This window comes from Petaurus breviceps, unplaced genomic scaffold (genome assembly GCF_028583685.1).
Source record: "Petaurus breviceps papuanus isolate PSGF00001 unplaced genomic scaffold, PetGlider_PUasm1.0 174, whole genome shotgun sequence".
Classification (NCBI taxonomy): Eukaryota; Metazoa; Chordata; class Mammalia; order Diprotodontia; family Petauridae; genus Petaurus; species Petaurus breviceps.
This window is the reverse complement of record NW_027185761.1, coordinates 48,931,596-48,957,895: the sequence shown is the minus strand read 5'-3', so window position 1 is coordinate 48,957,895 and position 26,300 is coordinate 48,931,596. Positions and strand designations below refer to the sequence as shown.

The following is a 26,300-nucleotide window of genomic DNA, read 5'->3' as shown; positions in this document are numbered from 1 at the left end:
GCTCCCCTGACCTCTGGAACATCACACTCCAAGCCCTTCGATCCCCCAGTGCAGAAGCTGCCAGATCCTGGGTCATCCCGACCGCGCCTCCACAACACCCACATTGTTTCTTCCTGGCTGCCTGCAACACTCTCTCCCCAATCTGGGAACTCCGGAACCCAGCTACAACACTCCCAGGAGTCCTCCTCCCGGGATTCCCCCCCAGGAGGGATCGTCAGACTCCCCCAACCTCCACCTTGACCTCTGGCACCAAAACACCAGGGCAGCCTTCCTTGAGAACCTCCCAGAGGATGACCTCCAGGCTCCCACCCTGGTCATGACTTTCAGGCAGTCCAACAATTTCCAATCCTCTCTCCTGGATCCACTCTCCAGGCCAGTGGCCTTTCCCATGAGACACCTCACACTGCCTTCTATTCTTTCATTTGTTTGGCTCTGTTTAACAGCATCTTGATTTCTCATAAGGTCATTAGCTTCCATTTGCTCCAATCCAATTCTGAAGCAATGATTCTCCTCATTGAGCTCTTGAGATTCTTTTTCCATCTGGCAAATTTGACTTTTTAAGGCATTCTTCTCCTCATTGCCTCCCCGAGCCTCCTTTGCCATCTGAGTCAGTCTGTTCTTCAAGGTATTATCTTCCTCAGTCAAGCTGTTGACTCTCATTTCATAATTTTCTTGCATTGTTCTCATTTCTCTTCCCAATTTTTCCCCCACTTCTCTTATCTGCTTCTTAAGGTCCTCTATGGCCTGTTACCAGCTTGTATTTTCCTTTGAAGCTTTTGGTGCAGGAGTTTGACTTCACTGTTTTCCTCCTGTTCCATGCTTTGCTCCTTTTTGTCCCCAAAATAGGAATGTAATGTTGGAATCTTCTGTCTGCTTTGTTTCCTTTGCCTGCTCATTTTGCCACTCAATTACTTGACTTTGGGCTTTTTGCCACAGTAGGAGTCTGCCACCAGATGGGGGAGCTTTCGTCCCAAACGCTGGGGTTTTCTCAGCTGCCGGAGGTATTAGATGGGTGCCCTCTCTGAGGTCTCCACACGCTCAGGCAAGCTGGACACACACCCCAGGACCTCCACCCTAGACTGCAATCCAGATTCAAGCAGGTTAAAGGAAGAGCGATTACCCCTCAGACTGGTGCTTGGTCCCCCTACACTCTGCAGGCCAGGAGCTGAAGCTGCCACGTGGCACTGGCTGGCTGTGCCGGCATCTCAGTGGCTTCTCGTCCCCGGGGGTAAAAGCCACTAACTCCCATTTCCTGGTCCCAAAGTCCAGACTGCACTGACCTCTCACTTTGTCCTTCCAATCTATGTGTTGATAAATCTGGAAACAGCCACAGCTGCTGCTGATCTAGAGTCCCTCCGGCTGGGGGCTGGTGAGGCCCGCTGTGGGGCTGGGCTCGGCTCCCAGAGGGCTGTGCTGGATTCCTGCTAGCCTACCGGGCTGTCCTCAGTGGGAGGTTAGCTTCTCTGTGTCATTTTGTGGGTTCTGCAGCTCTAAAGTTTATTTAGCATCCCCTTTTTACATGGATTGGGGAAGGTGGAAGCTGGAGCCAAGGGAAGGTCATGCTTCTACTCCACCATCTTGGCTCCGCCCCACCCCACCCCCCAATAAACAGTTATTAAGCACCTTCTGTGTGTCAGGCACTGGGCTAAGATCAAGCCATTAATCAATCAATAAATATTTATTAGGTGCCTACTGTGTGCTAGGCTGTGCTAAGCAAGGAGGGTATAAAGTCTTTGTTGCTATCATTTTTTTTTTTCAAAGCAGGTTTAAAAAATAAAGTCTCAGGGAAGAAATAATTCAGCAAAAATATTTTTCCAAATGTTTTTGTGTCTGAAAAACATTAGGAGAGAAAAACAAATGAGCACATCCTGGTATGCTTGTTCACACAAGTTCCAGTTTTCTTTTTGGAACCCTGGAATCCTGCATCCCCACCCCTGAACAACAGCTGAGACTGTCTTTGTCTTTACCTCAGTGATGAATGAACTGGTCTTAAAGGATTAGGTGGCTCTAATCTGAATACATTAATTAGACACTAAACAGAACTTTCCACAGCTTTTACATCTGAATGGAGGATAGAGAAGCACAATGGTGCAGAAATGCTTCCAATATATTGGTAATTCAGAGATTACTGACAGAAGAGGAGCCTGGACTCCTTGGGTTCCATTGTCAGTGGGCAGCTGGAATCTTTTTCCACCATTAGCCACTGGGATGGCAGGACAGTATTGCAGTGTCTTCAGCCAGAGGGCTGAACAAACTGGCATTCTTTCAACAAAGACAATGACCCCTCATTGAGGATCAACTAAAAAAAAAAAAAAGCTTTGATTTTCCTTTGACTCCCTCAGATTGGTAGTTCAACGAATGTGAAGGAGATGCCCTAGGTGGCTCCGTATATAGAGTGTTACAACCAGTCAGCCTGAGTTCAAATCCACCCTCAGACATTTACTAGCTATATTACCCTGGGCAAGTCAGTTAGCCTGTCTGTCTCAGTTTCCTTTTCTGTAAAATGTAAATAATAATAGCACCTACCTCCCAAGGCTTTTGTGAGGATAAAATGAGATAACATTTGTAAAGCACTTTGCAAACCTTGAAGGGATATATAAATGCTAGCGATGATGATGATGATGATGATGATGATGATGGCAGCATGGGGATACAAGACCTGTAATTTCATTGAAAGCTCAGTTGAGGAGACTTGGTGTAACAATACAAATCAACATCTTTCCCATAATTTACAGTCAAAGTTGTCCAAAGCAATTTGAGTTTCATCAACTTGCCTAGAATCACCCATCCAGTCTATGTCAGAGATCTGACTTGACCCCAGGTCTTCTGGCTCAAAGACCAGGTCTTTATCTACTGTCATGTTTTCTTTCAGTACATAGAAGGTACTTGCCAAATGTTTGGTTATTCTAAATTGCGAGACCTTGGCACTAGGGCTGGCTCTGTCATGGATTTGTTGCATGACCTTATGTGAGTCACTAGACTTTGAATTCCATTTCTGTCTTCATCTCAAAGATGGAGAAATAATCCCTGTTCTGCCATCTTCTTAGGAGTATTTTGAGGTACATAGAAGAAAGGGATAAAACTTGTATGCTGTGATTTTGGGGAAAACATATCAAAGAACGTGAGTTACGAGGTTGTGAAAAACAAATTTAGTCTGTACCCTATTCTGATTCTATCTCAAAGGAAGGCATTCACTACCTTAGATCTTTGGTTCTTAGGCATTCTGATGAGATGAAATAGACCTTCATGTAGATATGCTGCTGGTCAGATGAGATTTACTAAAGTGAAACACTACCACCAGAATGGATCAGACCTTGGGGGCACCAAGTTTAACAAGTCACAAAACCGTGTGTGTGTGTGTGTGTGTGTGTGTGTGTGTTTCCCGTGGTTCTATGGAACTACTGCCCCCCCCCCACAACTGCCCATCAGCTGATGCTAATTAAACTTTTTCTCTTCTAGTTTTGCTTTTTGAGTTTTTGACCTCCAAGGACCAAGGTGGGAGGAATTTCTCTCCAGGAGGAACTTAGAACCCCCTGGACTTGACATACCCCAATAGAAATAAATGACCTGCTGAGTAGAAAAGTCTTTCCAGAAGGAAAAGTCCTGATAAAATAAGAGGCAGCACTAGGAAATGAGAGCAACTGAGCTAAGGGAGACAGAGTCTCTCAGGATTTGGAGTCAGCATGTATGTTCATGTCCTGGCTTTGTCATGTACCTATGGGACCTTGGGCAAGTCATTTAACTTCTATGGGTCTTGATCTCTTCATGAATGAGTGGAAAGTGAATGGACAAGTGCTTGTAAATATGTATTATATACAAAGCACTGAGCTAAGCACCAGGAATACAAACAGAAAAGTAAGACAGTCCCTACTTTCAAGGAGCTTCTATTCTAATGAGGGACACAACAATAACTTTCAGCAACTAATCAGATGGTCCTTTGGGTGCAGTGGTGGCAAAGTGCATGGTAATTCACTTCTCCTGCCTTTCTGATATTAAAACATTTAATAGAACCAAGGATTTAAAGGGATTGAACTTCCTTCAGTAGCTACAACCTGTGGCAACTGGTAAGTAGTTGGCGGGGATGGTCAGGATAGTGGCAGTGTTTGGATCCCCTCCCTTCCAGCTCCAGTCAATCCTTAAGGACAAGTCTTTTTTATTTTTCAATTTATTTATTTTTAAGCATTCATTTCCACAAGATTTTGAGTTACAGATTTTCTCTCTGTCTTTCCCCTACCCCCATCCCAAGATAGCGAGCTTACTGAATACCCCTTCTCCCAATCTGTTCTCTCTTATATCCTCCCCTCCACCCCACTAACTTTCTAGTAGGGCAAGATGGATTTCTATACTCCAATGCCTGTGTATCTTATTTCCCAGTTGCATGTAAAAAAATTAACATTTGTTTTTAAAACTTTGATTTCCAGATTCTTTCCCTTCTTCCCTCCTCACCCACCCCTACTGAGAAGACAAGCAATTCAATATAAGTTGTACATGTGGAGTTACACAAAATGTTTCCATAGTAGTTATATTGTGAAAGACTAACTATATTTCCCTCCATCCTATCCCACCTCCCACTTATTCTATTTTTTATTTTGACCCTGTCCCTTTTCAAAAGCGTTTGCTTCTAACTACCCTCTCCCCCAATCTGCTCTCCCTTCTATCATCCCCCCTCTCATCCTCTTCCCCCTACTTTGCTGTAGGGTAAGATACCCAGTTGAATGTGTATATTATTCCCTCCTTAAGCTAAATTCAGTGAGCAAGTTTGACCCATTCCCTTTCACCTTCCTCCTCTTCCCCTCCATTGTAACAGTATTCTCTTGCCTCTTTTACATCTGATAATTGATCCTATTCCATCTCTCCCTTTCTCTTTCTCCCAATATGTTCTTCTCTCACCTCTTAATTTTATTTTTTATATATCATCCATTCATATTCAAGTGATCCTGTGCCCTCTATCTATGTATACATGCACACACATATACACACACTCATATATATATATATATATATATATATATATATATATATTTACACACACATACACCCTCCTATACATACATATATATTCCCTTCAACTATCCTCATACTGAGAAAAGTCTCATGATTTACAATTATCGTCTTTCCATGTAGGAATGTAAATAGTTCAACTTTAATAAGTTCCTCATGATTTCTTTTTCTCTGTTTACCTTCTCATGCTTCTTGTATTTGAAAGTCAAATTTTCTGTTCATCTCTGCTTTTTTTTTTTTTTCATCAAGAATGCTTGAAAGGGGCGGCTAGGTGGCACAGTGAATAGAGCACCAGAGCTGGAGTCAGGAGGACCTGAGTTCAAATCTGACCACAGGCACAACACAAAAATTAGCCATGTGACCTTGGGCAACTCACTTAACCCCAATGCCTTCCAAAAAGCAAAAAAAAAAAAAAAGAGTGCTTGAAAGTCCTCTCTTTCATTGAATGACCATATTTTCCCCTGAAACATGATACTCAGTTTTGCTGGGTAGGTGATTCTTGGTTTTAATCCCAGCTCCTTTGACCTTCAGAATATCATATTCCAAGCCCTTCAACCCCTTAACGTAGAAGCTGCTAGATCTTGTGTTATCCTGATTGTGTTTCCACAATACTCAAATTGTTTCTTCCTGGCTGCTTGTAATATTTTCTCTTTGGCCTGGGAACTCTGGAATTTGGCTATAATACTCCCAGGAATTTTCTTTTGTGGATCTTTTTCAAGAGTTGATCTGTGAATTTTTTCCATTTCTATTTTTCCCTTTGGTTCTAGAATATCAGGGCAATTTTTCTTGAGAATTTCTTGAAGGATGATTTCTAGGCTCTTTTTTGATCATGGCTTTAAATTATCTTTCCTGGATCTATTTTCTAGGTCAGTGGTTTTCCCAATGAGATATTTCACATTGTCTTCTATTTTTTCATTTGTTTGGATCTGTTTTATAGTATCTTGATTTCTCATAACATCATTAGCTGCCATTTCCTCCAATCTAAATTTGAAGGAATTATTCTCTTCAATGAGTTTTTGAAATTCCTTTTCCATCTGGTCAATTTGATTTTTTAAAGCATTCTTCTCCCCATTGGCTTTTTGGGCCTCTTTTCCCACTTGAGTTAGTCTTATTTTTTAAGGTATTATTTTCTTCAATAAGGCTGTTGACTTGCTTTTAATTATTTTCTTGTATCATTCTCATTTATCTTCCCACTTTTTCCTCAACTTCTCTTACTTAATTTTCAAAATCCTTCTTGAACAGCTCTATGGCCTGTGACCAGAGCATATTTTTCTTGGGAGCTTTTGATGCAGGAGTTTTGACTTTTTTGGCTTCTTCTGATTCTATGTTTTGATCCTCTTTGTCCCCAAAAAAGGACTCCATAGTCTGTGCTTCCTCTGTTCCCTCATCTTGCCAGACAATTACTTGTCTTGAGTTCTTTGCCATGGTAGAACTCTGCTTCCAGAGCGGAGAGAACTGTGTCCCAAATTGCTGGGGTTTTTGCAGGTGTCAGAGCTATGAGGAGGGTGTCCTCTCTACAGCCACCACAAGCTCTGGCATATTGGCATTCCTCACCCTAGTACCAGCACCCAAGACTGCGAGCCAGATCCAAGCAGGTCAAAGCAGGAGCCACTACCCTCTGAAGGTCACTTGGTTCCCCTACAATCTGCAGGCCAGGAGCTCCAGAGGCAGCCACACAGCAGCAGCTGCAGCCGCTGTGCTGCCGCCACCTCTCACCTGGGGTGAAGGGGTCCAGACCATTCTCTTCTCTCACCCTGTATCAACAGGGTTCCCCACTGACCTTTTACTTTCTCTTTGGTATTTATGTGTTGAGATGTCTGGAAACCCCCACAGCTGCCAGTGATTCCTGAAGTCTGCTCTGGCTGGTCTGTGCCGCTGCTTGGGGCCACCCTGGGTCTGGGTCTGGGTCTGGGTCTGTATGGCTCATGTGGGACTATGCTCGGCTCCCAGCCCTGTGCAATAGATGCTTCCTGTCAGCCTGCCAGGCTGACTTCAGTGGGAGATTTGTTTCTCCCTATCACTTTGTGGGTTCTGTAGCTGTAAAATTAGTTGAGTCATTTTTAATAGGTATTAGAGGTGGTTGGAGCAGGAACTCAAGCAAGTACCTGCTTTTATTCCACCATCTTTGCTTTGTGCCCCCCCCCCAAGTCTTATTCTTGTTCCTTGTCTATAGATCACCAAGTTCTGGTGGTTCCTGGCATAGAGTGGGTACTAAATACATGTTTATTGGATTGAATTGACCTAGTGTGTTCAGAGGACCTGGATTCAGATTCTTCTTCAAATGCTTACTACCCAGGTAGTAAGGTAGAGAAATCACTTAATCACACTAAGCTACTCATTTCCTCATCTGTAAAATTGGATAGGGGAGAAATTGATTCTAGATGGCCTCTGAGGCTCTTTCCAACTCTAGATCTATGACTGTGATTTGAGTCTTGATCATCCTGACCCCAATGACAACTATTGGTAAATAGCGAAAAAGGGAAAATCAGTTGACTTGTGAGATCTCTTCCTTAAAAGGTGTTTCTCACAAGCATTTTGGAATGTGAAAATGAGCACAGATAAGAGAGGTGGGGAGAAGTTAAGAAGGGAATGCTCCCAAGGATTTGGGGGCGCTTGGCAGGGAATACCTGAAGAACATTCATTCCTGCTGAGAGATTTGGATTTTCCTCAGGATGGCTTCCCTCATCCTCACAGTCACAAGAAAATCGAAAAACAGACAGTTAATCTAATATGCTGTGTCATAGCAAGGGAGACATGTGAGTAGGTGGGCAGGATCAAAGTGCCCACAGGGACCTACAAAGTAGCTAATATGCTTAATTGTAATGGGTAGAATTCAGAGGGAAGTTTTTCATCTTTTAAGTTTCTTGCAATGTTAAAGTCTGCACCAACTCATTGAAAGTGGCATCATGATTTGACCTAGAGAGAAACTGTAGCTGAAAGCCAACATGGGAAATCAGGGGTAATTAGTAATAAAAAGTGACTCAGCCGAGAAGGAGACTGCAAGCAGAGAGTGGGCAAAGTGTGGCAGAAAGAGTGAGAGGGCATGGGTCTCAGTCTTGACTCCAACCCTATTCAGCTGGGTGATGTTGGGCAAATGACTTAATCTCTGCAACATTTGGCATCAAGACTTGAAGTCAGGGCAGGTACGTGGCTCAATGAATAGAGTATCTACCCTGAAGTCAAGAGGACCTGAGCTCAAATTCAGCCTCAGACACTTAACACTTACTACCCATGTGACCTTGGGCAAGTCACTTAACCCCAATTGTCCTATCTTACCCCCTCCAAAAGGCAAAATAAACAAACAAAAACACTTGAAGTCAGAAATTGTGGGTTTAAATCCCAGTTTTGTCATTTACTACCTGAATGACACTAGACAGGTCACTTATCCTCAGTAGGTCTCAGTTTCTCCATCTGGAGAATGGGAGGATTGGGCTAGATGACCTTGAAGGTCCTTCACAGCTCCAAATCCACAATCCATAACTTCTGGAAGGAAAATCATAACAGATGATTTTTCTCATGGCAAAGACATTTAACAAACTAGACATTCTCTCCTTTATTTGCAGGATGGCCAAAAGCATAAGCTTTCTTCCTGATGGTGAGTTATTTCCTAAAACAGCATGTGTGTAGAAAATCATTACCTTTGGAGGCCAAACAGGGAAATACCATTTTCCCCAGTAACTAAATTATCATTAAACAGCAGATTGAACTCTTAGAGTCCTTTATAACCTTTCACCCCAATTATCATAATTTACTTTCCCTTCCTCCAATCTCTCTCCTCTCCAATCCATCATTCATATAGTTGCCAAATAGTCCTAAAAGATAGATTTGGCCATGACACTGTCTACTCCAAAGTCTTCAGTGGCTCCCTATTTCCTTTATGATAAGATACAAAATCCTTAGTCTGGTATTTAAAACCCTCCACAGTCCAGCTCCCATCTACCTTTCAGTCTTAATATAATTCACTTTCATGTTGTTTGTTTTTTTAAAGCAATCAGGGTTAAGTAACTTGCTCAAGGTTACATGGCCAGGTGTTTCTGGGTGGGTGCTAAGTGTCTGAGCCCGGGATTCGATCTCCAGGTCTATCTCAACCCTGGAGCCGGTGCTCTTACTCGCTGTGCTACCTGGCTGCCCCTTTCATGTTGTTTGTTGTTATTCAGTCCTTTCAACTGAATCTGACTCTTCATTTGGGATGGGAAGATCCATTTGGGATCTTCACTGCAAAGATACTGGAGTAATTCACTATTTCCTTAACTAGCTCATTTTACAGATGAAGAAACTGAGGCAAATAGTGGTAAGTGACTTGCCCAGGGTCACACAGCTAGTAAGTGTCTGAAGTTAGTTTTGAACTCAGGAAAATGAGTCTTCCTGACTCCAGGCCTGGTTCTATCCACTGTGCCACCTAACTGCCCATTGTTTACATTCTAGTCAATATGGCCTAACAGCCATTTTCTGTAAATTATGTTTCATCTCCCTCTTCTCCATTTCTTCAAGAGATGGAGGACAGGTCCTCCATGGATGCAATGCGCCTTCTCCTCCCCTCCACTTTATAGAATCCTTCCTTCCGAGCATGGCTCAAGTGCTCCCTCACCAAGATCTCTCTCCTGCTTCAGTCACCTTGCATTTTCCCAACTGTGGTCATGGTAAATCCATCCTGCAGCATGTAAATTCACTGAGGGCAGGGATTGTGTTGATTTTCATTTTCATGTCCCAGTATCTAGCATAGTGCTTGGTACCCTAATAGCTGCTTAATAAACTTACATTGATGTTTAGCTTGAATCAATAACAATTTTTTAAAAACACAGGACAGAGGGGTGGCCAGGTGGCTCAGCGAGTAAGAGCACCGGTTCCAGTGTCGGGATGACCTGGGGATCAAATCCGGGCTCAGATACTTAGCACCACACCTAGAAATAACTGGCCATGTAACCTTGAGCAAGTTACTTAACCCCGATTGCTTATAAAATTAAAATTAAAAAAAAACACAGGACAGAAAATATTACAGAAAATTTGATTGTCTCTGTCTCTCTCTTCTCTCTCTCTCTGTGTCTGTCTGTCTGTGTCTCTCATGTTTATTTACTTATTTTTGTCCTTAAACAGGAACTAAGCCGATGGAAGGAAGGACCAAGAAGATAAGAAGACAGGACTGAGAAGAGATGGCTGGATGGTTTGATTGGGGCCTTGCCTTTTCTGGATAATTTTTGTCCCCATTTTTCTTCCTATTACAAGTTTACAATAATGAGGCCCATTAAGACAACTGGAATGTTAGCTAAGGGAGTCACACTCTAAGCTGTCTCTTTTATAATCCATTTCAGGCACTTAAGGATGAATAAACATGTTTCCTCCTTTGTAAAAATGGACCTAATAAAAATGGCTGACTGAAGCCTGCTTCTCCCTTTATGTGTCTAGCTATTTTATGGCATCTGAGGATTGGTCAAGCATGTGGTGATCGATCATTCTCCCGCTGGGTGGGTGGCTGCCTGCTGCTTTCCCTGCTTTTCCATGGGAATTACTTCACCTTGCTGGTCATTCATTCCCCACCCCACCCTGGAAGGAGCCACAACCCTTCACTAGAGTTGTTTTCTAAGGATTTAATGAAAGTCCTTGCTCTGAAAGGGCATTGCAATCCGAAGTGGGTAAGCATGGATGTGGTTCTGAGTGAATGCTTAACCTACTTTAAAGGGCCTGTATAGGGTGGGGGTGGTGAGGAAATGCCCATAATCGTTTCCCTATTTGTGAAGCAGCTGACAAGGCTGCTCAATTTGGGCACAAAGACCTTGGATTCAAATTCCAATTCAGCTACCATGTTATCAGGGCCTTGTTTTAGTCATTTGTAAGATGATGGGGTTGGAGGTGGGGTGAACTTGATTATCTCCAAGCAGAATCAAGCCTAGAAATGAATGAATGAATGAATGAATGAATGAATGAATGAATGAATGAATGCATGCATGAGAATTTACTAAGTGTTACGTTGTGACACATTGTGCCAAGTGTACAAATTGAAAAAATAAGCTAGTAATTCATTGTTTTCAAGGATGCTCTAATTGAGGAAAGCAACACATAAAATGAGAGCTCAGCTTCAGGGCAGATGGAACGTTTTGGAAGTATTAAGGGTGCTGTATCTGGACTGATATCAAAGGCCCTTGGTTCTTAGGTTGCATCCAGACATCTGAGGACAGTGCCTGGGATTTGTAGGATGTAGAAACAGGGCAGATGGTGAGGCCTGGAGGATCCTAGGAACCAGTGGCTTGGAAGATGGCCTGGTGGTTTTCTATTTCACCAGAAGGAATAAAGTTGGTGACTCCTATTTCATCCAGGCAAGTGGGCTGAATGGGGTCTGGGTAACCCACCCTGGGAGAGAGGATGAAACAGAGGCAAGCGGGGAGGGGTGATATATCATGCTTAGGATACAGAGGGCATTCTAGGATCAATGTGTGGGAGGTACTCTCAGATTGACTTCTAAGGACCAGCTCACAGTGAGGAGACAAAGGGATGGGGCAAAGTGACTGTCAGCCTAGGTCATATTATATTCATCTGGCATGTGTTAGTGACCAGGGATGACTTTGACTTTTCCATCCACAGATCTTAGAAGGTTTTATCGGAACAAGCAGAAAACTTTTCATGAGATAAAGGATTTGGGGTACAAACCTCCATGGGAGTTGCAGTGGTGAGGGGTAGGGGGAAGATAGAAGAGAACATAGCACATTAACTGTGTGGTGGAGAGACAGAGACCTTAGGACACCCACCTGACCACCACTGCTAGAGAGGCAGCTGCTAATGTAGGAAAAACTGGGCCAGGGAGGAGTTCATCTGGAATATAACTGCTGGGAGTGAGGAGGAGAGAGGAAATGCCATTTGTTCCACTTTTAAATAAGTATTCTTAGCAAGATACTAGCTCAGTCACTTTTCCCTATGGATTGAGAACAAGTGCTGCATGCTTCTGCTAAATTTTGGCAGTGGGTGACAAAGCTTCAGTTGCCCCACCCTAGTTACAGCTCTGCCTGTAAGGTGTATTTCACTTCTGAATCTATGAAGTATGAACTAGGCTATTACATTTCTGGGTTCCAAAATTGCTTCTGACAAAACCCCAGAATTCTTCCCATTTTTCTGCCATGACACACCCCAATCCCCACTCCCCACCATTGCACAGTCACAAATAGTACCCAGAATTGCACAGTTGGCATGGTTTATAGCCCTATGGGACTAGTGTCTTTAAGCAAACTGCATTCATGCCCCCAAAACACCTTTGTTAGGCTGTTTCTCATATTTTCAGGTCCATGTGTTATTTTGGTCAGAGGAATGTCACACTTCAGTTAGTCGTCTCCAGACACAATTAATTTCAGTCTAAAAGTCACAAGTCCAAAGCAACCCTTAGGGAAAAAATGTACTGTACATTTTTGAGAATCCAAAAACTCCTGAAAAATAGCTGATATTTTCCATTTTTTCCTGATCACTGATTCTCCACAATTTCACTACTTTTATTTTCAGTTTCCAAACACCATGAGTTCTATTTTAATGGAAGCATTTAAAGCCTTGCCCACAAAAAAATGGAACAGAATTAGAATCCTCAGAAGATCTTGGCACACTTGGTAAGTTCCAATAACATTGAATTAAACAAGGAGAAAAACAAAGTTCATTTGGATTTAGATTCTTTAAAAAACAAAAGAAAACAAAAATTTGAATAAATACAGAACTAAGAGAGGAGAGAAGATTGTTAATATAAATAATATGTAGATATTTATGCATACATATTATATATGTGCTACATATGTGTGTATGTCTGTGTATATATAAATATATGTGTGTGCATGCCTAAACGCTTCAACAATTGTAAGTCAATTTGACAAGTATTTATGAAGTGTCTTCTATGTTCCAGGTACCATGCTAAACACTGAATTTGGGAACAGCCAGTAGTGTGATGGTAATTCAATATTCTACTATCTCTAGAAAAAATCTAGCACCCAGCATAAGGGAGGTACCAGTTTTGCTGGACTTTGACTGATTTGATCACATTTAGATGACCATATTGAATTCTGGAAGCCCCATTTGAAAGATGTTGACAAAATGAAATATGACCATAAGAAGGGTGATCAGTGATGTGAAGGGATTTGAAACCATACCATAGGATGATCTTTGAAGACTTAGCCTATAAAAAACTTAAGAAGGACCTAATAATATATATATACTTAAGAAGGACCGAGAGAGAGAGAGAGAGAGAGAGAGAGAGAGAGAGAGAGAGAGATTGAGAGAGATATTGAGAGAGATCTTCAGTGAGTATATCTTTTGTGAGTAGAGATTATCTGGAATTTTCAATAGTGTCAATGTACATTGTTAAGATGCTCTCTCTGCAACTTGAAAGCCGTTATACCTGAGAACCTTCTTCACTTCCATCTCTTCTCTCCAGCAGTTGCAGGGCATTGATCTCTAATGAACAGAATCCCCCATCAATGGTCTTTGGGACTCGGTTGCAATAGGAACCCAAAGGGACCTCAGAGATCATTTGTTCCAAGACCTTCATGAAATGAAGGCTGGCTGGTCACAGAGGACTCTGTCACCAAGTGCCTACCCAACTGTCTCTTTTGAAAATTCTAGGTAGCAAAGAATGAAGTTCTTATCTCCCAAGGGAGCCCAGTCTCTTTGGAGCCAAATCTAGAGGTAGAAAGTTGACTTCACATTGAGCTAAAGTGCTCTGAAGTAGGGTTCAGGTAGATCATACCAAACTGGATAGGGCAGAGATAGGGAATGGTCCTGTGATTTCCTTAGTACAGAGAACTCAGGTGAGAAAATACCCCTAACCAGTTGCAGGTAGGCACTTTCTCTACAACTTAAATTCTCAGAAATTTGCCTGGAGCACTGAGTGGTGATGTAGTCTCCCCAGAGTCACAAAATCAGTGTTTATCATAGGCTGGACTTGAACCCAGGACTTTCTGACTTTAAGGCCAGCTCACTATCCATTGCGCCACATTGTCTCTCACCCAACTGGAAAAGTCATCACTTCATGGTGACTATATATCTATTATGCATGGATTGAATTTATAGAAAATCTCATCAGCAGGTTGGCTTCAAGCAGGATAAATTGGGGGCTACTCTGGAAGACCATTAACTATGAAACAGAGAGGTTGAAATCTATGTCACAAGAGCAACTCTCCCCACCAAAGAAATTATAGATACTTAAAGTATTAAAAAATGAATGGGGGGGGGGGTAGCCAGGTAGCACAGTGAGTGAGAGCACCAGCTCTGGTGTTGGGATGACCTGGGGATCAAATCCCGGGCTCAGACTCAGACACTTATTACTCACCCAGAAACACCTGGCCATATAACCTTGAGCAAGTTACTTAACCCCAATTGCTTAGGGGCGGCCAGGTGGCTCAGCCAGTAAGAGCACCGGCCCCAGTGTCAGGATGACCTGGGGATCAAATCCGGGCTCAGATACTCAGCACCACACCCAGAAATAACTGGCTGTGTAACCTTGAGCAAGTTACTTAATCCCAATTGCTTAAAAAAAAAAGAATGGGATTAGCAAAATAGCAATAGAAAAATCCTGTATATCCTGCTTTAGAAGGCATTTTTAATCTCCTACTCGTGCATCTTATAATTGACTTTTTGGGAATTGACCACCTTGAACCAAGTAGCAAATCCACACTTTGATGTCTTTGGCTATCAAATACCAACCCAATCAGATTTCTCTTTAAGCCTGCTGTTTCTTGGGCTCACAATTTTTTTTTCTTTTTTGCTACTGGGAAAAATAATTGCTTTGGTTTAAAAGGCTCCTTCTAAAATGCTGGACTTATTTGTGGTAAAGGACTTTCAAACTTTCTATTCTATCAATTGTTAGATTTGGGGCTGAGAAAAAGGCAATAGTGGGCACTGTGGTGAGGATAATAATGAGATAAAAGGTGTGACAATGCCTTAAAAATGGTAAAGGTTATATAGCAGTGAAACATTATTATTAATATATTAGTGTCAAGAAAGGAGTTGCAAGCAAAACGTCATCATCATACTTTATTCAAACCATGTCAAGAGCTTAGAACCTGACTGTGAATAAGCCTCAATATGAATGATCAGCTTCAAGGCAATTAAGCAATGGTGATGTTATACTCATAATCTTTGTTATTACAAAATGGGTAAGGTCATCTGCAACTATTCTGTAGAAAATGAATGTTTGTGGTAATTCCAAATCATGTCAGAGAGAAATGATAGAAAAAGGGCCTAGTGGGCAAACACAGAAAAAAAACAGTGAGCATTAGCTGATAAAAGCACTGCCTTGCAAAACAGGAGTAACAGCAGGTAGAAATCACCAATGAATCCTCCTCTGTCACTCAACTATAGGAAAATATGAGTATTTATGAGTAGGGTAAATGTTGGCTTCTGTGACTCCTAGACATAGCAACCTTCAAGGTTTGGAGGGAAATTTCCACATTGATTGAAGATTGTCTTCTGAAAGAACCCTGCATTGGGAGTTGGAAGATCTGAGTTTGAATCCCAGCTCTGCCACTTAATTTTCTGCATGACTTCATGCAAATCACTTAACCTTCTGGTCTTAGCTTCTTCATGTGTACAGAGACAGTTGGACTTGAACACCTGTGAAGTCTCTATTTAGATATATGCTCTATGAAATGGGGCCTATATTGGTTTATGAAATTGAGATAGCAGTCCCAAAAAGAAGGTAGAAAAGTAAACTATTTCCTTCCATGCTGATGCATAGATACTCTGCATCTCTCACAAAAGGGAACAGGTATTTGGGTTAACCTGAGGAAGAGAACTTCTTGACACAGAGAGTTGGAAATGAGGAGCTGCTAGCTTTTTTAAAAGAGAAAAAATACTCATCTGGGGCGGAGTCAAGATGTCGGAGTAGAAACAGGACCCCCATGCGGCTCCGGCTCTCACCACCTCCAATCCATGTAAAAGGGGACTCTGAACAAACTCTGGAGCTATAGAACCCACAAAATGACACAGAGAAGCTAACCTCCCACTGAGGACAGCCCGGCAGGAATAGCTTGTTATTGTTCCAAGCAGAGATAAACAATTCATGAGTTGTTGCTGGGCAGAGTGCAGGTAGAGGGAAGGGGCAGAGTTAATGCTCTGAGTCTAGGGGTGTGGGGATGGAGTGTGATTTTACAGACTGGTTTTACAAATTAATATTACAAATATAGATCCCAAGCACCCCATCAAAAACACTTCTAAATAACTATGGGGAAGGAGTGGTTTTTTTCCCCCATTCATATTTTAATATTGCATGTGTTCAAAGGAAGTAAGGAATTGCCTTTATACCCTACACCAGTGACACCAATGGTATTGTCACATGAAAAGAAACATTTTTGAAGGAATCCTAAAAGGGTTAGCTCAGACTTAAGTGACCTCTTGTCAGAGCTCCTGGGAGAGGAGAAAGCCTGTCTTCAGTAACTGCATCACCATGTATCTTTTGCACTGCTAATTATCGGAGTCAAAAAGCACAATATTAAAGGTCTCAATTGCCTGAGTCAAGGGCCATCACAGGGATCCCTCCTTAATTAACAGGGAAGAGTAAAGTGTCTGTGATTGCTACTTGTGTGACAAAATAAATCAAGAGAAAGTTCAGCAAGAATGAATGAACCGCAGGATACTCTTTGAAATGACCGGGCCCCAAAGCCAATGAAAAGCGATAAAAAAAAAAAAAAAGCCTATGGAAATTGAATTCTTGAGCAACTAAATCATACACATGTAAGTGTATTGAAGCATTGACGAGTTTCATCATCTTGTCAGGTGAGACAATGGAGCATGTCCGATTCTCTCCTGTTTTATAAAGCTACAGTGGATGATGATTCCAAAGACACAAGTTTTGACTTGACATCAGGGAAAATTTTCTAACCATTTAAATACTATTCCAAAGTAGAGTGAACTGCGTCTACAAGGAAGCTGAGTTGTTACCTTATTCTGGCTGCAAAGTTCCCAGGCAGTAACCTCTGCACTGGGAATGGTCAAATACTAGTGAGTAAAGATACACTTGGGAAGTAGCGGGTTCTAATTTTCTCAAAAAGGCAAAAGGGATGCTCCTTCCCCTCTTTTAACAGGGTGCCAGGTAATTATTTTTTTGATTGCTGCAATTGGCTACACACCTGGAGAACTGTGTTTGGTTATTGCCACCACTGCTTGGAAAGGATTGATCAACTGGAGATTATTTAGAGAAATGCAAAAAATGATGATTAAAGGGCCAGTTCTTTGAAGAAACTAGAGATACTGACCTTAGGGATGAAATTTAATCTGCTTTATTAAGTAATGAGGTGAAGTTACAGGGGTAAAAGACCACTGGGGGTCAAGGGGAGAGGGTACATTATTGAGGTTTTCAAGAATCTGAAGGAATGCCATGTGGAAGAGGGATTCAATTTTACCTCTTTGGGGCATGAACAATGATAGGAACAATGGGTGGAAACACAGAATCATAGGTTTAGATCTAGCAGGGACCACAGAGATTCTCCAGTCCAGTTCTCTTATTTTCATTATGAGTGATGCCCTATCTGGGCATCCTAGACAATCAAAATCTTGAACCATGGAAGTTAAGGTACATTTATATTTGATGGAAGGAAAAACTTCCTAAAAATTAGGGCTACAATGGACTGCTATGGGAGGTAGTGAATCCCACCCTCAAGGGAGGTATTTAAACAGAGGCTAAATGACCCCTTCAGAATTCTGTTGAACTGTTTTTTGAGGGAGGGCTATGTGTTGGATTGGATCAGAGGTATCCAATATGAATGTAATCGGGGAATGCTTAACTCAATAAAAACCCACCAGAAATATAATTTTCTAAGGCAATATGTGGCACTACAGGGATCCTTATTTCTGGTTTAGCGGCCCCCCATTTCTGTTTGATCCCACTAAATTCAATAACCACTGATCACAGAATCATAGGATCCTCTATGTAGAACTGAAAGGGACCTCAGAGGCTCTCTGATCCATCCTTCATTTGAGGCCCGGAGTAGTTGAAGTGACTTTCCAAGGTTACACAAGTAGTTGTTAGGAAATAACTATTAAGTGCCTACTGAATGCTAGACACTTTGCTTAGCATCTGAGGTGGTATTTGAATCCATCAACTCTAAAATTCCATAAATTTTTGTTAATACAAAAGAAATAGGGAACAAAAGGGGTGGTCAGAGGAAAGTGAGGAGCTTGCTAGAGTCTCTGAAGAAATTTTAAGGTGCAATTCATTCCTCTTACTCTTGGTAGATGAGCATGGAATCAGAATGGTAGTCATTTAGCCTTACTGTGACAGATCGATGTTTTAGTTAGTTGGAAGAAAGTGCTGGACTGGCAAGTTCCCAGCTGAAGACTTGACCCAAATGTATTCAGAAAGTCGAGGCGACAAATCAGAGACAACAACAATACAAATCCAGAAGCGGCAATTGTTATGGAATGCATACATTTTCCGTGTATTTTTTTTTTTTACAGTAAAAATGCATTAAAAAAATCTTTCACAAAAGACTCAAACTTAAAAAATACAAGTAGGGTGTCTGGTTTTCACCCTAACATTCTTCCAGGCATTGATTGTGTGGTGGGGGAAATAATTCGAAATGGTTTGATTTTGAACATACAAAATATACTTATCGATCACCTCCCATCAAGACATTGACTTGTGTGCTAGCTAGAGCAGTGAACCAGCAAGAAATACCCAATGTTAAGTACAGCAGTTGAGAGAAAACTGTATCCTTTGACTTTATGCATAGTCCTCATACAGTACAGTGTTTCCAAAGGAAAACAAATTGGGGAATAAAGACCAAGTCGTCATACCCCAGGACTTCAGAGACTTTGACTGGCCCCAGTTGGTTACACACAGATTTTAACTTCTAAATACCACCCCTGACAATAAGTTATCCTAAGACAGGTTCACTTTGGGATCTACTCAAAGCTCCACCTTGATGAGAGACAAATAGATATTGAATTGACCTGGAGATAGCAGGCATTTCACATCATGTATTTGGCTAGAAATCAGGAATCAACTCCTAGAGGTGGGGCCTTAGGTGGAATTCAATTTCTTGCCTTAGGAGGGGAAGAAAAATATCCAACAAATAAACCCAAATGAACTAGACAAGAACAGTATTATTCAGGGTTATTCTTCCTGAATCTGATTACTGCAGTTGGATGAATGTTTTGTATGGAAAAAAAATTATTTAATAATAAAAATAGCTTTCACAGGCTTTCTCCTTCTACGTCATAACATACATTCTGTCTGTTTCAAGGAAAGTAGCTGGCTTTGAGTAAATCCCCATCTACTCTTGACTCCTACTCACACCATGTAAAAACCCAAAAGGCAAATAAAGCTATGAACAATGTTGTATTTATATATGCATAGTGTTTTATAAAAAGATTGGCCCACATACTGCTTTTCATCAACACCAAAAGCGCATTATGCCTATAGCACACAGCAAGGAGGGATGAGCGGAGAACAGGAGAACAGAGGATGTGTACAAGGGCGTAATATTCCACAGGCAGGCCCACCATGACGGGAGAAATGAAAGCTTGAGAATTACTTATAGAGGCTCCCATTTTATAACAGCTTTACATACCTGATTCAGTGTACATTAAAATATATCCCCATGAATCGATTTGCTTCATTTTCAGAAATATAAACACTTAATCACATTCCTCACAGCTAAATTTTTGTCATAAATTCTCTTTTATACAAGAAAAAAGGCAACAGTTTTGTGTTTCAACAGGCTCTATTAATTACAATTTAAACTGTACACACAATGATTGGCCATCTTGGTTTGTTTTTGTTGTCGGTTTTTTTAAAAATATTTTTTGTTTGTTTTTTACAGTACCACGGGAACAACAGTGATAGACTCGCAATGCTTGGTGTCTGTATGGAAGATGTGAAACAGTAGACCATGGACACACCAACACGCCACAAGCAGCAGTTTACTCGAGTGGTCCAAAGGGAACGGCAAACGTTTTGGCTCAGCTAGGCAGTAATCCATTCCAGCCGTAAACCACGGCCATAGCAGACGTCACCACACTACTTGCATCTTGAAAAATTACAACTCGAAAGAAAAGAGAAAGAAAAAAAGAAAGAAAAGCCACCCCCCTACCCCCCAAAAACCCAACCCTTGCATTTTGTTCTGCTATCCAGAACTATTCAAGCAACAAAGTCACCAGGGCGGAAGCTTCCCAACCAGATTGGGTGAACTCTCCCAATGGCTTCTTTGGTCATCCTGGCGATATTTCTCTTGTATTCACAAGGCGTATCCTGTTTGTCTCAGGAAGAATCAAATAGTAAAGTAAAACAAATACAGAAATTTGTCCTTCTTCCCTCCCTGACTCCCTTAATTAAAAATTCTGGCAAAGAATGTCTACTGGTTTAGGCTAAGCAAAATGAACACACCCCCCGTACACTAGGGATTTCAAATGCCTCCATTATGCTATGCGTGCACCCCCATTTTCTAGTTGCTATCCTACTTCTAAGAAGATGATACAACACATGTTGGGCATTTAGTCCAATTGCTTCTAGTCGTTGAACTAAACTGTGGTGGCATTGCCTGAATGTAACCTTGGTAGGTGTTGAGGCTTCTTAATGAGTTTGGTGGTCAACACTTGTGCCCTGGGTGTGGCAGCCTTGGTTCCCATCTCATTACCTCCTACCAGACAGGAAACATACAAACCATTGGTTGAACCAGCGCTAAATCAAGAATCAAGTAAATCTCTTTGTGCTGCTTAGTCTTCATATAAATATCCTTCATCATAATAGTAGTCTCTCTGAACAGTTAATTCATTTTGAGGATAGCTTGCTTTCTGTTTCTTCAGGAAGCTCCTACTGGTGTGATGCTTTTGCCCTCTTCCCTTTCCCCATTTCTTTTCAAAACTCCTAGATACAGTATAGCAGGAAATCACTAAATAACAGTCTGGATCCAAATAATTAAATGTCATCAATAGACTTCCTTCCCTGGGGGAATTACTGACTGCCCCATTTGACTATGAGAGGAAAAGGCTGCCCAGTCAAGGATGATTCTCCTACTCTAAACTGTATATAGAAACAAAATTTATATCCTTTAGGGCCAGCATTTGGCAAATAATTTTCAAAAAAAGTATACATTTAAAAATACTTTCTTTAATATGATACATCAGGCACAACACTTTTCATATATTTTTCTTATATGTTTCATCTGCATAAAATGTTTGTTGCTATTTCTTAAGATCATCAGGTATTGGATGCTTTGTTACATAAGAAACTAAATAATTTGTTACCCTCTTAAAATCTTTAACCCTGTAAAGGCTAGAATGTGATGCAAAAAGGCTCAGATACTGAGGTCAGTGCTGCATTCTTTATAAGGTCTCCTTCTCTGCTCAGGGGGATGTCTGGAACTTCGGTTCATCTCTGGCTTCTGATTGGGGCCCTCCCTTTCTTTCCGACCACTTTTGTCATCTCGGTTTCTCTTTTCAGGTGACCGTTCTCTCCTTCTCTCGGGTGACCGTGCTCGCCTCCTCTCTGGGGACCTCTCTCTCCTTCGGTCAGAGGACTTGGCCCTCCTCTCAGGGGAGAACTCTCTTCTTCGGTCTGGGGATTTCCTTTGATCCAAGAGTCTTTCCAAGGATCTTCTCCGTCTGCTGGGTGAACTATCTTTTCTGTGGCCTGGCGACCATTCTCTTCTCTTCCCAGGAGAAATCTCTCGCCTCCTCTCGTGCCGTTCTCTCCTCTCTAAAGTATTGTCAGCACTTCTTGTTCCCTCTCGCCTCTTTTCAGGTGATTTCCTTTTTGGTCCATTTATCACCATCCTCTCCTGGTGGGTTTCTCTCCTTCCCTCTGGTGTACGGTCCTTTGGCCTCCCTGCTCCGGCCCCTTCAGGTCTTTTACAAATTCCATTCCAAGTGTGGTGTTCATTGAGTTGTCTGCTATACTCTCTGCTGCCTTTTGGGTCTTTAACATATGCCCGCTTTTCCCCATGTTGTGATGATTTGTGAAGATCTGGTGGATAACTGGACTCCAATGATGGGTGTTGTCTCCGATCAGATGGCCCAATTTTCATTTCCGGTACATTTTGTGGACTTGTGGGGGGGCCGTTCCTGTCGCTGCTGGGGTCTGGAAGAAATGAAAGTAACAGCTTGGTATAAGAGGCCTTTAGCTCCAGACACCATTCACTACATTTCAGACTCCATTAATGACAAAAACAAACAACTGTTAAGACAGTCACTAATGGAAGCCAACTCAAGCTTTGTTAATTTAAATTTAACTGCAAATAGGGGGAGTTATCGATTAGGACTTGGGATGCTCTAAAGCTAGCCTATTATTTTTCCCCATTGTTTCTAACATCTACACACTTGCCTAGGCATGAATCATTTCAATAATTATAATATTAATCATGATTTCAGTTTCTGAAGGGCATCGGATCCTGACTGGTGCATCAAACTAAACAAAACTAAAATTTTCCTTTCCTTTAAATAAGCTGTTTTGAAAAGAAGTGGGTTTTTTTTTGGGGGGGGAGGAAAGGATGGGAGAGGGCATAGGGGTTCAAGATTGGGGGTGGAGTGATATGGAAGAATAATTGTTTCTGGTTAGTTCTGAGATCAGAAATGCTTTCTGCTTCTCTTGTACTAAGTATAACTAAGGTTCAACCTGGAAGAGTTAATCTTCTGTGTGCTGCTATTGGGGTAAGTGAATAAACTTTTCAGATCCTCTATTTCCAGGGCTCTAACATGGGTACAGTCTTACTAGGAAGGCCTGCCTCAAAGAGCTTTTGTTCATGAAGGTCATGAGAACTCTTATGGAAACTATGTTAAGTGCTATAGAATAATTAGCTAACATTTTCTGCTTCTTAGTACTGTTAAGGGAATTGACCATGAGCATCCTTTAATGAGTCATCTGAAATGGTGTGTAGACATGTTAAATGGCATCCCACTAATCTTTATAGCTACCTACATATACCTCCATATAACACAGTGAAGTTTAATTTACCTAAATATAAATTACACACACACACACACACACACGCACATGCATGCACAAACTACCACTTGAGACAGATGTTCATGAATGATTTCTTCTACCACAGTAAATCATCATGACAGTTGCAGAGAAAAAGTGGAATGCAGATGTTCTCAGTAAAGCTCTCTCATAACAGCATCAATGTCCACATTATCAACACTCAAGGCCCTTCATGAATAGTCAGCCTGCTCCACCCTGTCCCCCACTCCCAACTTCCACTCAAGTTTCAGGTGTGGGGGAGGAGTACAGTTAGCCTTTTGGCTGATGATTACAGATTAGAGCAGCCTAGGGCCAAACTGCCTGTTTTGTGATGTCATCTCATTTCCTCACCTTTCCCCAAACCCTATTTAAGGTACCTGGATCAGGATAAAAAAGCTCCATTCTTTCCCTTTTACACGGAGGTATCTACTGTGGAGCAGATGAAAAATGGCTCATTTTGAAATGTAGGTGTTGAAGAGGGAGAGAAATTTGTATCCAAAGCCATGAGCTTCGGGTTTGCCATCAAAGTTTGGTGCTTGTACAGCAAGTGTTTTCTCACTCTGCCTCCTTGTTTAGGAGACAAAGAGAGTCCATGAAAACTGATTTCCTCTAAGGCCCTGCAGGGCTTCCCCCTAACAAGAGGGATTATACTTAGGATCATAGATGCAGAGCTCAAAGGGCCCTTAGAGGCCATTTAATCCACCCCATGTTCCCTTCCATTTCACAGATGACAAAACTGAGGGTCAGGGAGGGTAAGGGATGTGCCTAAGGTCACACAGGTATGAATGGTCTCTAAGGAGCCTTCCAACTCTGAATCTGTGAGCCTGTTGGTGATCTTTTGGTAGGATTATCAGATAGACACCGGAGGGGGCCTTAAAGGTCACCTGCTGTAACTAATTCTACTTGTCCCCAAGGGAAAGAATCAGGAACAATGGGTAGAATGGGTAGAGAACCCAATTTGGGGGGATTAATATAACAGAAAATAACCAGGCATCCAAAAGTAGAACGGGCAGCCTCAAGAGCACAGGGGGTTCTCGTCCACTTTGGGCATTTAAGTGCCAGCTGGGTGGTCATTTGGCAGGGAGCATGGCAATGATAATAAAAAAACGCTAACAGCAACAGTAATAATACTCGCATTCATTTGCTACACAGCATATGAACGTAGCATTCGTATTTGCTTCAAGGTTTAGAAAGTTCTTTACAAATGTTATTTATCCTCACAACAACTCTGGAGGCAGGTGTGATTATTATCCTCATTTTACAGATGAGGGAACTGAGAAAGACCAAGGTTAAATGACTTGCTCAGGGTCACACAGCTACTAAGTGTCTAAGACTGGATTTGAACTCAGGTCTTCCTGATTCCAGTTCCAGCCCCCTAACTCTTGTGCCATCAAGCTTCCTCTAGGTGGGAAGGGATACTTATTCAGGTACAGATTGGACTAGATGGTGTCCAAAGTCTTTCTGCGATCCTGGTTACCTACTTACTTCGTCAGGCAAATCAAAGCTTGAATAGGTTAGGTAATGTACTTACAATTTAAAGAAGGCAGGGGAGCACTCAGAATGAATTGTCATACATATCAGTATAGAGCAAAGCAGAAGCAATGAGGGAAATTAGGCCACAGCACAGAAACACCTAGGATTGACTTGACTACAAACCGTAGTTTGGTTATGGCCCATAAGGTAGAAGCAAGCCTCCCCGAGCTTGTCATTTCTCATACATGCAGCGATATTAGGAGGGATCATCGCTGAGGAAGTGAGAGCCCAGCACCAAGAACAGTCAGAAAAAGAGAGAGAGAGAGAGAGAAAAGTTGAACATTTAGATTCCCTATAACAAAGGTGAAAGAAAAAAAAAGTAATAAATCTTCATTTGGTTATCTTAGGGCAAAGAAAGTTTATTTGTCCAGTCAGACAGTCTAAGGCGACACCCAAATAAGGCTGGAGAGACAGCAATTATGATAGTAGCATAATTAGACAGCCAAAAGGTGACTCAAAAACCCAAGACAATGAATGCATCCATTTTTTTTTAAACATCCAGAATAATGACATAGGCTGGTATAGAAAGGCATTGACAATTAACAAAAAAACCAAACCAAAGCCAGAGTCCCATCCACCCCCCTGAAGACCGCGACGGTGGTGAAATTAAGTACAAAAAACTCATTACAAAAATAGCCTCACAGAGGAGTGGGCTCCGATCGCGTAAGAAAAATATTGGAATGGAACACAGCATAACCAACCCACTTGTGACTCTCAATGATAGAGCTGAGGGGCTTAAGCCCAAATGACACTTGCAAATGAGCCCAGTATATTAAACCCTTCCTTTGAAACTGCATATTTAATGATCTTTATTTTTAGCCCAAAGAACATTTGTGAATCTTGGATTTTTTTTTTCATCCTCAGTGCAACAGACATATACTTTGAGATGTAAAGCTGTACAGGGTGGTTACAATGGGTTCCCAACGACATGGTACATCCAAACAAGAGGGAAGACAAAGAGGAAGACAGAATTTCACACAGTTTCAGTGCCATCGTTGAATCTAGTGGTAAGAGTTTAGTGCAGAAAGGCATGCCCAGCCACTGCATGGGAATGTTGGAAACATTCCTCCACTTGAGTTGGAATTCAGAGTCCCATTGGGTCATTTCCCAAAAGGGCCTTCATCAGACCCTCCTGGTTTTGGCCCAGAGTATCCATAGCAAATAGCATACACCATTGGGAAGGTGAGTGTTCCAAATGAGCAACCCCATCACATCGAGTGGCACTTGATTCAAACATCTCAGCAAGTCCCAGAATTCAATTGTGAATTGTGCAGAGCGACTTTCAGAAAGGAGGTCTAAATAGTAGTTAGTATCCCTAATAAGGGGCAGCCAAGTTCAAGGGTATCCTTCAATCACAGTTTCTATAGAAACTTTGAAGACCTTTGGTTGGGAAGAGCCCTACATCTAGGGCATAATTTTTTAAAACAATTATTTCAAATAAATAGGACATAATTATCATAATATACAATATTTCTCCATCAGAACCCTAATCTAAGTCAAGATCAGTGCTGTCTACTCAACTCATGTCTCTAGCTGTGATAAAGAAACAGCAGTGTAGCATTTAGCTTTCCTTACAGGAAAGGTAGAGTAGCATCTTTCCCCCATGATGAGCACTGGAAATGTGTTTTATCCTCTAGCATTTAAAAATATATGACTAAATATTAACAGACTTTTTTTTTTAACAACAGTGGGCTCAGAAGGTTTGAATTTGGGTGGGAAGAGAAGGAGTGATTGTATACAGAGATTCAGAAGAGCTGAGAATTTCATGTCTCTGAATACAGACACAAATTCAACAACAACAAAAAAAGTATCTGTGCCTCAATGTATCACTCAGGAAACCTGCTTT

The 26,300-nt window shown here is 41.7% G+C and overlaps 1 protein-coding gene across 6 annotated transcripts in view; it reads right to left on the bottom strand.

Moving 5' to 3' along the window:
* Window positions 1-18,357: 18,357 nt before the first annotated feature.
* Window positions 18,358-26,300, bottom strand: part of MAGI1 (membrane associated guanylate kinase, WW and PDZ domain containing 1) — a 740,901-nt gene continuing 732,958 nt past the window's right edge. For 5 of the 6 annotated variants that reach the window (XM_069084168.1, XM_069084167.1, XM_069084169.1 and 2 more), the window contains one exon: window positions 18,358-22,039. In XM_069084168.1, coding sequence (XP_068940269.1) covers window positions 21,258-22,039 — 782 coding nt within the window. In that variant the 3' untranslated portion in view covers window positions 18,358-21,257. Of the gene's footprint in view, window positions 22,040-24,577; window positions 24,667-26,300 lie in introns of all 6 variants that reach the window. The other variant, XM_069084171.1, reaches the window with a different exon arrangement.